General features: G+C 33.6%; 1 protein-coding gene across 1 annotated transcript in view; it reads right to left on the reverse strand.

Moving 5' to 3' along the window:
* LOC145297484 (cAMP-dependent protein kinase catalytic subunit PRKX-like) overlaps positions 1 to 12281 on the reverse strand; it is a 255277-nt gene that overhangs the window by 18201 nt on the left and 224795 nt on the right. Inside the window, exons 4-6 of the mRNA XM_080143359.1 lie at positions 11639 to 11758; positions 7975 to 8070; positions 3164 to 3221 (exon numbers count right to left, since the gene is read on the reverse strand). Coding sequence (XP_079999485.1) covers positions 3164 to 3221; positions 7975 to 8070; positions 11639 to 11758 — 274 coding nt within the window. The remainder of the gene's footprint in view (positions 1 to 3163; positions 3222 to 7974; positions 8071 to 11638; positions 11759 to 12281) is intronic.

Here is a 12281-nt window from a genome sequence, read left to right on the forward strand (position 1 = left end):
AGACTTTATGAATAAACACTTTTGGCAATGGAGCATTTTTTGAAGAGAAAGAAAAAAGGGAGGAAAATCTAACGGGAAAAGCATGCGAGAAACATTTACCTTGGCTGTGGTTACGGAAAAGCCCATTTAAATATTAATATATCACCTAATTTTCGTATCCTTATTTAAGAACATGGTCATGGGAAGTTTCTACAGAGAACCCTAAACCATTTAAAAAAAATTTTTTTATTATATATCCCATTCGTTAGGTTCCTAAATTAGATCCTGCTATTCCTTTATTTCCCAATAATTGATTTTTTATAAAAAGAATTAAAAAAAATGTTTGTTTCTATATTTATATTATGGCTATAACAACCTTGCAAAAACGTTACGGCCTAAAATGGTCTTAAATCCAAGTACCAATATAGCGATAATCTATAAATATTACATGCCACTAATACGAAACTAAAACTAACCGTTCTAAAAACACATGAAAATATGGAGTAAATGGGGGGGGGGACTGGGAGAATTAAAAAAAAAAAAAAAAAAAAAAAAAAAAAAGTCAGAATTTAAGTCAGTGGAATGCGCAAGTATGTTCTGGAGTGAAAAAAAATAATCCAAATGGAGAACTAATTTTAGAGCAAAAAATAATCCAGTTGGAAAAGATCAATGCAGCTTAAATGAATGAAAAAAAACAAAAAAACTCTCTATTGTATTGAGTTTTTTTTTATTTGGTTGGGATTTATATATAAATATTAATATTAATATTAGGTTGAATTTTACACTTGTTTGTATTGGGTAAACATTTTATGCCCATTGCCTTGCTTGTTTTGGGTTAGGGTTAGGGTTCAGCACTGATGAGTTGTGAAACAGGACTGTATGTCGATGACTAAAATATATTTTATAAAGCCCCCCTCTTGGGTTGAGCACTATCGTAAATAATCTTACTCACTACTTAATTTAGCTGAAAAAATGCGAAGCTCGCGGTTTGTTTACAAACAAACGTTTGAGCCCTTTACGAGTGGCAGACGGATGTTTATTTAAATAGACATTCGGACAGATTAATTACGGCCACCGCTTCCGTAGTCAGGGGGTAGAACTGCCGACTGTCATCACGACGGTTCTAGGTTCGATCCTCGGCTTGGGATAGGTGTTAGTCTAGCGGCACTGATGAGTTGTGAAACAACGAAACAGGACTGTATGTCGATGACTAAAATATATTTTATATATATATATATACAGTCCTGATCAAAATCATAAGACCACTTAGGGAAGTAAGCATTTATGCATATTATCTAGTTTTTAATCAAACAAATGGTTGAAACCATTGCCAATATCTAATAATTATTTTTTAAAAAACAAACATTTTCACCTGGTCAAAATGATAAGACCACTGATAATTTATCTAACAAAAGGCAATTATAAATTACTAAAAAGGGTCTCAGTAGTTAGTATAGCCTCCATTATTACGAATTACTTAAAAAAATTCTCTTCAGCATGCTTGCGACTAAGTTTTTTATCAGTTGCGAAGGAATTTTATCCCATGTACTGAAAACTGAATCAGAAAGTTCCTTTATTGAATCATACTGGGTTCCATCCTTGAACACTTCTTTTGCCATCCATCCCCAAAGATTTTCAATGGGATTGAGATCCGGTGAACATGCTGGATGATCTAACAATTCTATATTATTTAAAGAAAAGTATTCTCGTGCTTGTTGAGAAGTGTGTATCACAGCGTTGTCTTGCTGGAAAATCCAATTTCTTCCACACAGACGTGGACTTTCAGTCCTGATAGAAGCATTTTCAAGCATTGAAATGTACTTCAATGATGTTTGCCGGCCTTTCACTACTTGCAACTTTAGGATCCCAGCTGATGAGAAAGCACCCCAGATCATTAAAGACTCTCCTCCACTATGCCGAGTTGAAAAAGTCTCTTTGGGCAAATTTTTATCATGCCAATAGTGTGGAAATCCATCTGGACCATCTAGATTAAACATGTTCTCATCGGACAAAATTACATTTTCCCACTTCTCTTCATCCCAAGTCTGGTATTTGGCGGCATATTTAAGTCGATTAGTTTTGTGCTGTTCAAGAAGACGTGGTTTCTGCAGTCGCTTTAAATGATTGAAACCCTTCATTTTCAGATGCCTTCTGATGGTTTTAGGACTACATTCTGCTGCTGTTTGGCTTTTCAATCAACTTGAGCTCATACTGAAGTTTTTTTTAAAACTTCTTCTGATACGGCGATCCATTGATGGGGTTATTTTTTTGGTCGACCTGGACTCTTTTTGTGCCCATATTGATCTGGATTTCTTAAAAAATTTGTGATAACCGTTTTGCTACGATTCACTTCGTTTGCAATGGATCTATGGGAGAGTCCACCCCTATTAAGCTCAAAGATCCTTCCTCTCTCAAACTCTGATAATGGTTTCCCTTTTGCCATTTATAATTTAGTAAGATGTTTTTTATCCACTAACAAGTTGCTTTTAGTAACATAGAAAGCTTTTCATATTCATTTTTTCAAAACTAGCCGATTTTATTAAAGTGGTCTTATCATTTTGACCAGGTGAAAATGTTTGTTTTTTAAAAAATAATTATTAGATAAGGGTTAAGATTTCGAATGAAGCAGATTTCATTTTTTCCATCATATTTTCCCTTTTGGCAATGGTTTCAACCATTTGTTTAATTAAAAATTTGATATTATGTGTAAACGCTTACTTTCTTAAGTGGTCTTATGATTTTGACCAGGACTGTACACACACACACACACATATATATATATATATATATATATATATATATATATATATACACACACATACTCACATGGGGGAAACAAATTTTTTGTACAATCTCTGGTATGTGTCTGAAATCCTAGTTTGGTCAAAGTTAGGTATTAACATGGATTTTCAAGACTAGGATTTCTAGCAACGATGGATGAGAGTTCTTGGGTTAGTGAGTCGAGAACAGTTAATGTAGTTCAGCAATAAAACCAAGGAGAACATGGGAGGAAGTGATAAAATGAACTTGAGAGAAAGAGGGATAAACAAAGACCTGGCCAGAGATAGTTTGCAAGTTAATTTCTTAAAGTTAATATATGCCAGCATGCATAACGTCATCAAACCAAATATGGTGATGATGATGTACATTATAAAACAAAATAATAAAAAAAATTTCAAATTACCTTCATGTTTCCGAGTCTTTTCGTTCGGTCTTGTACCAAAAGTTTCTTAACTAAATCTCTGTTGAAAAGAAAAATAATGTACAATATATTAAACAAATATATATGACACTTGATTATTTATAATTATTGTCACTCCGTTAAGAAATAAAAATTCTTAAAGTCGAGCACTGTCTGGGAAACTGTAAAATTGTGTGCAAAATCCTAACTTCCTGTTACTTGATCACTCTAAGATCGTCTGCATTAAACGTTAAACTTTATTAATGTTAAAGTTTCCCTTAATTTAGTGGCGGTGAAAAGTGGCCCTGGAGTATGTTCCTTGCTAATGAAACCAAAAGTGGCTTTGAATCCTTCGACCAGCATTGATTGTCATCCCCTACACTGATGATTGCATAACCATGAAACACTAGTGTTTGTAGGTATTAAACTAATTATATATATATATATATATATATATATATATATATATATATATGCTTGAAAACACATTTATCACAAGCTACACAGAAAGATACATGTTTCACTCATAAGAACTCATCCGATGATGTAATGCTTAAAAGCTTTGTTTTCCTTTTTATAAGTTGCCTTTACATTTGATATTCCTATCAAATGGATTAGTTTCTTTACTGGTCCTTTTCACGCCATCAGTCTTAACTTCTTGCTTTTTTTTTTTTATTCCAATAACTTATTTGTTTGGTTTAACTTTTTTTCTTCTAATATTAAAAATTCATAAGCATTATAGAATTAGTTTAACAATCCAGGACTCTTCATAAACTAACCAACTTACCTGCTCATTAACCCGGTGTGGATGATATCTGTTCACTACAAATGCAGTGCTTGCTCCAACTATCAGGTCGATCAAATCCATGTACGAGTGTAACTTAGAGGATAAATCTTTATCTCATAACAAATATGGCTGATGCACATTATATTTCAATGATGTGTTGAATATAGTAGCAGTGAATATAGTATTCGCATATTGTTTTCCCTTGTAGCTATTGTGTAAAAGGCTTTTGTTTTTTGACACAACAACAGTTCTAATCATTTTTTTTTATTTCAAAGCTAAGATCTATTAAAACAATGCATAGACCTTTTCTGAACACAAAATCAGGGCAATATAAAGAGAAAAATCGACAATTTTGCATGTCATATGCACATGTTATTGTCATTGAATATTGATAAAAAAGACTGTTGGGTATTCATGACTGAAGCCTGTTGGACAAGTTAGATAGAAACTGAAGTTAATTTGTGTTAAATATGGTTGGATTACAGAAAAAATTGTGAATTTTAGTAACGATTTCATAAGTGGAAGGTTTTATGGGGGAGGGGATCATACTTCTGTATGAAAAAAAATATTAAGTTCTATTTGGTTAAGGTATGCAAAGAGCTACACATATCATTAAACAGTGGTAAAATAAAGACTGTTGGTTATTCATGACTCAAACTTGGTGGACAAACCAGACATAGAAAAAAGTGAATTTACATCTGCTATGATTGGACTGTAGAAAGGAGTGTGAATTTTATTAAAAATTTTGTGTAGAATTGTAACAGTGCAAACAGGTGTATTTAATTGCATATGAAATGTGAAATGACATCACTGTTGGGAAAAAGACTATAAAAAGGAGAGAAGATACGTTGGGAGACGTGGGTAACATTACAGCCCTTACGAGAGGTCACACATGGAGGGAGAATGAGGAAATAAATGTTACAAACATAAAACAATAAATAAAAGGAGTTAAACTTTGTCTTAGTCTCCTTTGGGACATAGACTGCATACAATGTGTGGGCATTGTGTGTAAGTGTACTATGGTACAGATCTTTTTTTTTGGGGTTGGCGGAGGAGGAGATCACCCTGTACAATATTTTTTTTTCCTGGGTCAAGTTTTTTTTTTTTTTTTTTACAAGGTAGTCACCACTTATCAAGGCCCGGAAGCCACTCGGGGATAAGGGTTATTGTGTGTACAGTACGTTAGTTTTGGAGATCTAATAAAGTGTCTTACTTAAGGAGGCGGTTCATCAGGAATTTGTTTACATTGGACTTGAAGACATCCAAGTTGTAGTCAGGTGTGAAACAGGCAGCCGGAACAGAGTTCCACGGGCGTGCACTTTTAAGAAAGAAGCTTTGTTCATGGAATCTACGTTTTGATTTTGGCACAGATAAGGAGTGGGGAAAATTTTTGACAGTGGTTTCAGCTAGGCGGGTGTTTATCGTGAAAAATTGGCGAGGGGGGGGGGACCAGAGATTGGAGTTTAGACGAGCACCTGCCATGGTAGTAACAATAAAGCAAAGACAGGCTTGCAACGTCTCTCCTGTGGGAGAGAGGTTGCAGGGAAGAGAAAAGGGCATCACCCACTAGGCCACAAAGTTTATTTTGTACTCTGTCAAGGCAGGATAGGCTGTTTTTATCAGCTCCTGCCCAGATGTGGCAGCAGTACTCCATCCTTGGATGTATTTGGCTTTTATACAGATAGAGAATTGCATCAGGGGTGAGATATTTTCTGGAGCGGTAGAAGGATCCTACCATTTTTCCAGCGATCTTGGCAACTGACTTGATGTACGTATTCCATTTCAGGTCAGGAGTAAAGGTCAAGCCCAGAAGCTTATCAAAACATGGAGCTTCCCTTAGACGAGAGCCACCCATATCAATTGATCCCAGATGGGGATCAGAGCGTTGATGATGTAAAGATAGGAGCTTGGTTTTAGATGCATTAAAAGTAACCAGCCACCTCCTACCCCACTGTACCACGCGCTCAAGATCAGAGGAGAGAGAATCTGAGAGAATTTTGTCATATACGACCTTTGATGTGTTGCCATAGATGGTCGTGTCATCAGCATAGATATCAACGAATGATTTAAGTATGTATTTTGGGAGATCATTGATGTATATCAGGAAGAGAGTTGGGCCTAGGATGGACGCCTGAGGGACTCCAGCATTAATATTGATGGCCTCTGATTTCTGCCCATCAACTACTACTTTTATGAGCCTATCAAAGAGAAATGATTTTATGATCGAGAAAACATCGAGAAGTTTAATATTTGCATAGGTAAACCATAATTGAACCTTGTAAATTATAGTAAGAGTTAAAATAAAAATGGTGGATTCAACAACATTTTAAAGTTTATTTAAATGTTTTCAAACCAATTTAAATGATTGCACATTAAAAATAATTAAATTGAAAAAAATCGATTTTTTTTTCAAATTATTTGATGATTTCCAGTAAAACTCAAGTAAAATTTAAATTTTTACTTGATTTTTAAAAAATTTTTATTTAAAAAAATTATTCCTGCGAATCTCAATAAATTTTAAATCATGATCGTTTGGTGCAGACAAAGCTATCTATTTATGGCGGCTTACTGTTCAGAATTCAGAATTGTGGTGCCGAGCTAAGAATTTAATTGATTGCCAAAACTTTCATGCTTCTATTGTGATTATTAGGCTGAACATTCAGCATGCCTCCCTCATCAGACCACTACCGTAATATGGTGTCCAGGCCTTTGCTCCATATTTGATACATGAAAAACTAACCCAAGATGGATGTTCCTGGTGTGCTTCAACTCACAAGGGGCTACAATTACTGAATCTGAATGCAATGAAGAACGCAATAGAAAATGTGACATTTAAAAAAACAGAGCAGTCAACACCTCGGATACAAAATTATCGCACATGTGTCCAACATGCAGAAAATACTTCAGAGCTCAAATTGGTCTAATAAGCCATCTTCAAAACAATTAATCACGGTCATCTTCGCAAGCAATGGACAAACATCACATGATATCCAGCATCTGGACAGAGTTCTAAGATTAGATACTCGAACGATGCAAGGTATATGGGATCTGCCTATGAAAAGAGAGCACCAACGATTACGTGGTTATGTGATTTTGATTTTGATCTACAATCTTCGCAACGGTTATTACGACCTCAGCCGACCTTACTCACTACTGCATCTGAGATCTACGCAAGCACCACGAGAAACTATTTCACCACAAATTTCAATTGAGTTGGAGTGGGGGTGGGCTGCTTTTATAATCCGGAATTGGTTTCCAAGGGAGGCAATAATTCAAGGTTAATTTGGGCAGGTACCAGGCTACTGTATCCTCTTCCGAATACATTTCTGCTAACCTTTTGTTACATGCCAACTGAAGCTTATTTTAGATTTTTGCCAAACTGAATAAAAGTAAACGAATTTGGAGCAAGAATTTAAGTCTATCATTAAAAAAAATTTATAAAAAAAATGAATCAAAACAAACAAAAAAGAAAACAACTATGATGTTTGTATATTTTTGAAATAAGGCTTGATAATTATTTTTTGTATTATTCGGACTATTGTTCTCATCTTGTTTTTTTTTTTTGCTTTTTTAAACAAAATTTTGGCCACTATAACCTCTGACTGTCTTCAGGTGCATTCACACTGAATGGTGGAAAATAGCGCCAAGTCTATTTCTTTTTTTAATAAAAGCAGGTCCATTCCGTTTTTTGAGGTGAGGCTTGATCATTATTAACATCCAGTGTGAATGCATCTGAAGACAGTTGGAGGTTACATTGGCTAAAAATTTATGGAAAAAAACAACCAAGATGAGAACAATAGTCAAAACAATCCAAAAAATATCAATCCTCATCTCAAAAGTATACATCATATAAAAAAAAATGGAATGGATCTATTTTTCACTCTTTACCAATAACATCCAGTATGGATGCACCTGAAGATGGTCGGAGGTTACATCGGCCGAAATTTTGTGGAAAAAACAACCAAAATGGAAACAAATTAAAAAAAAAAATCAAATATGTGTACATTAAAAAATATTTTTTACTCACTTGGCAATAAGGTCCATGTACTTTGGCCAATCAATTTTGCCTGCAAGAATTTTTTCATAAATTCCAAAAGGATTGTCATCGAAAAATGGGGGACAACTGAAATAGGAAAATATGTTTATTAAAAAATAAATTCCAAAAGGATTGTCATCGAAAAATGGGGGACAACTGAAATAGGAAAATATGTTTATTAAAAAATAAATTCCAAAAGGATTGTCATCGAAAAATGGGGGACAACTGAAATAGGAAAATATGTTTATTAAAAAATAAATTCCAAAAGGATTGTCATCGAAAAATGGGGGACAACTGAAATAGGAAAATATGTTTATTAAAAAATAAATTCCTGTCACAGAAAGTATCATAAACTTGAATGGAATTCATTAGAAATTGCTTGAGTGAGTAAAATAGGGGAAGGGGTGGGGAATAAGAATGGGGAAGGGGTGGGAATAAGAATGGGGAAGGGGTGCAAAGATAAAAGGGGGAAAAATGAGGAGAAAAAGGAAAAGAGCAGAAAAGTCAAAAGATAAGGTAAAAAAGAAAAGGAAAATAGAAGGAAATGAAGGAGGAAGAAAGAGAAAAAGATGAAAAAGAATGTTTTTATTTTGACTCTTCTTCAAAGAAAATTCTGGACAAAGATTTGTTGTGGTGAGAGAGAAAATATTTAGGCCAAACACCAACTAATTGCATAAAATTAGTTCATGAATTAAAAAAAAAAAAAACAAAACTTATAAAAATTATTTTCTATAAACACAGATATTGTATTTTTAGTTGCATCCACACGTCTTTAAAGGTGGCATTGTCTACCAATCTATCACATTTAAAGTTTAGAATGGAATTTTCATTGCAAAACCCAATCTTATTATTTGAATTCTTTGAACTTCTATTCTCATCTTGAATGTCATTTGTACAATATTTTGATCTTCATGTTTATCTTGTTGAACTCTGAAATCTTTCTGTCAAACTCAGGCAACTACATAGAATTTTGAATGGAACCCTTTATTTAATCTACGGGAGCAACATGTTCTCATGTTGTCAGCCATAACTGGGTAGAAATCTTAAATAATTTGCAAGTGTATTTTGAGAAGTTTTGTGCAGATTCCAGTGTAGAACAGAAAAATACTAGAGCTTGAAAAAATAAATATGAAGAAGGTCGTAGGTTACATCGACCGAATTGTTGCGAAAATAACTCCCAACGAGAACAGTAGTCCGAATAATGCAAATTATCAATCCTCATCTCAAAAATTCAGAAAACTAATATACAGATTGTAGAGATGCATCTTAGGAAGACTGTTTGATGTCTATGTGGTTTTGTTTAATGTGTTTTTCAATGCATAAAAAAACAAAAAAATAACTGAAACAATAAATTTTTAAATGTTATGATCTTATTTTTATGAGACTATGATAGAAATCGTTTATTGTTTAAATCAAAATAAAGTTTTTTTTCCTGGTATTTAAAAAGAAAATATATTTTGCAATGAAAACATTCTGGACGAAATGCGTACTCTAATCTATTATTAATTGACTAGACTTTTTAACCCATTAAAAACGGCGAAAAGTTATAGCCCGTTGACTTTAAGTGCTTTATGCCAAATTGATGATTTAATATGGTTAAATTTTTGCTCATTTTTGCATCTATATATTAATACGATAGCGTGTTATTTTGCGTGTTATGCTTACATATTTTTGTTGTGAGTGGGTGTCATTTAATTGTTATGACTTACCATTTCTTGTCATAAATAATTTTACCAAGAATTCTTCATAAGTTTTGGTTTCGATTGTAGCTGAAAGAACTAAAGTTATGTATACATTTTTTTTCTTCATAAGTTTTGGTTTCAGTTTCGATTTAAGCTAATGCACCCAAGTCATATGGATATCTATTTTTTTGAAATCACAACTTTATAATAATATTAAAAAAATCGATAGAAAATTGAGTCTATAATAATATATACGAAATCTGCATAAATTAAAATATCATATTTAAGTGTATTTTATGACTGGGCTATGCCAGGCGTCCCTACTAGCTTAGATAAATACTTTTGCAGTTTTAACAAAAGAGCTACAATAATATCAGAACGTCTCCATTTACACTGAACATCCACAGAATGCCAACATCAATATATTACATATGAAAGAGTCTGCTGTGGGATTTCCACAGATCCCACTAGTTAAATACTAATCTGTATTACTCTTTATTTGTGCGTCGAACAGATACGATAATACTGCAATATATAACACTGCACCTAATCATAGCAAAGGTCTATACAAACATTTTAGCCAGATCGGTCACGTAGGTTATGAGAAAAAGTGAAATAAACTAAGGGAAATATAAAATAAAAGATGAATTATTAAAATTTATCTGCAATAGTCATTCAATTAATCAACAGTCCAAACATCAACAACTTGGGCGAGACCCTAATACTCTAATAATTAACCTATTGGAAATTATAAAGAAATTGCATAAATTTAACTCGCTTAGAACCCTATCAAAATTAGAGTGACCAAAAATGCCTGCCATCTTGGTAAGTGTCCTGGTTTTGATAGTATTAGAAAAACTTAACTGGTTTTATTTAACTTAAATCACAAATTAAATGATTAATTCTTAAACCTATCGACAACATTTCAAAGCATATGTATTTTGTTAATTGAGGCTTTGTAGAAGAATCCCTTATAGATAAACCTCTGCATCTTTTAAAGTGTTTATGTCTTGTATACTTTCATCGAATATATAAAGTAAAAACACGAAAATGTATTGCTATATGAATTCAAATCAATTTCAATTGTCATCAATAGCTACAAAATCAATATTTGATTCTGATTTATTAGTTTTTTTCTTGTGGAACACACACAACATATTAAGTAGAATAAAATATAATCGATTTAATTCCATCCTGAAAATACTTTGTCCAAATTGGAATTATTTTCAAATGGCATTGAGGATATTGCCAAGATTGCTGCAAGGAAGGTGGGCCGCCTTTATAGTGCTAGAAAACTGCTCACACTTGAGGGTATCCTGTACCTGTACAAGACCACCATTCGCCCATGCATGGAGTATTGTTGTCACATTTGGGCTGGTGTATCTACCACTAGTCTCTCCCTCTTGGATAGGGTCAAAAGAACAGTCTTCAATCTAATAGGTACAAATTTGTCAACTAAGCCCCAACCCCTGCCCCCCATCACTGCAATGTTGCATCTCTGTACCTGCTTTACAAGTATTTTAATGGAATGTGTTCTGATGAACTCATTGCACTTGTGCCCCCTCAACATACATATCCCCGACAAACCCGCTTAGCAGCAAAATCACACCCCTTCACTGTTGAGATCTCTTAACTGCCAGAAAGCTTTCTACTCCTCCCTCGAACAACTAGACTTTGAAATTACCTTCCTGCTACCCATTTCACTGACTGTACTGATATGCAGAACTTCAAATCTAATGTAAACCAACATCTTGTTTTTTTTAGGCATGGTCCCATCATGTCCAAATGGCGATATGTCTTGTTTAGGGTGAACATGAGCATTGAAAAAAAAAAAAAAAAAAGTATGTAACTCTCTATTCGTCTATACAGAGTTAGAAATAAATATCAATGCCGGGTAAGTACAGTTAGGACCTCGGGTAACAGCAGATAATCCTGTTAATATTAAATAAAAATGTTTAATAATGTTTACCTACCCAACCAACATTTCAAAAATTAAAATTCCTAGAGACCACCAATCAACAGCTTTGTTGTGTCCTTTACTTTGGATAATTTCTGGAGCAAGATATTCTGGGGTGCCGCAGAGTGTCCAGGTTCTGCAATAACATATTTAAAAAACATTTTTAAAAAGAAACAAAGGCATTTACATTAAAAAAAAAAAAAATCAGTGCTTTGTGTTGACATTTGTCAATAACAACAAATAAAAATGTTTCAAGTTGTTTAATAAGATAGCTTATATTACTATTTTGATCGAACAATTGTTCTCATCTGGAGTGTTTTTTGTACCACATTTCAGTTGGTGTGGCCTTTGACCATTGTCAGACATGTTGATTGCTATCTTGGAAAAGAAAGGAGAAAAGTTACTGGCTTCATAGATATTTTCGCATTCTTAGAGTCGTTCTGTTTTTTGGCTGTGGTTTTATGTGTGAAAAAAATTAGAGGTTCCCAAATGCTAATAATTGTAAGAAGAATAAAAATTATACAACCTTTAAAATTTGGCAATGGAAGGGAGATAATCCCCTGTCGATCTTTATTAGAGTTGTCTCCCTTTGTTCAACCAATTTTTTCACACATACGAAACCATGGCCAAAAAACAGAACTACTCCACGAATACAAAAA

The sequence above is a fragment of the Euprymna scolopes genome, chromosome 18, assembly GCF_053919585.1.
Source record: "Euprymna scolopes isolate OS-2025 chromosome 18, ASM5391958v1, whole genome shotgun sequence".
NCBI lineage: Eukaryota > Metazoa > Mollusca > Cephalopoda > Sepiida > Sepiolidae > Euprymna > Euprymna scolopes.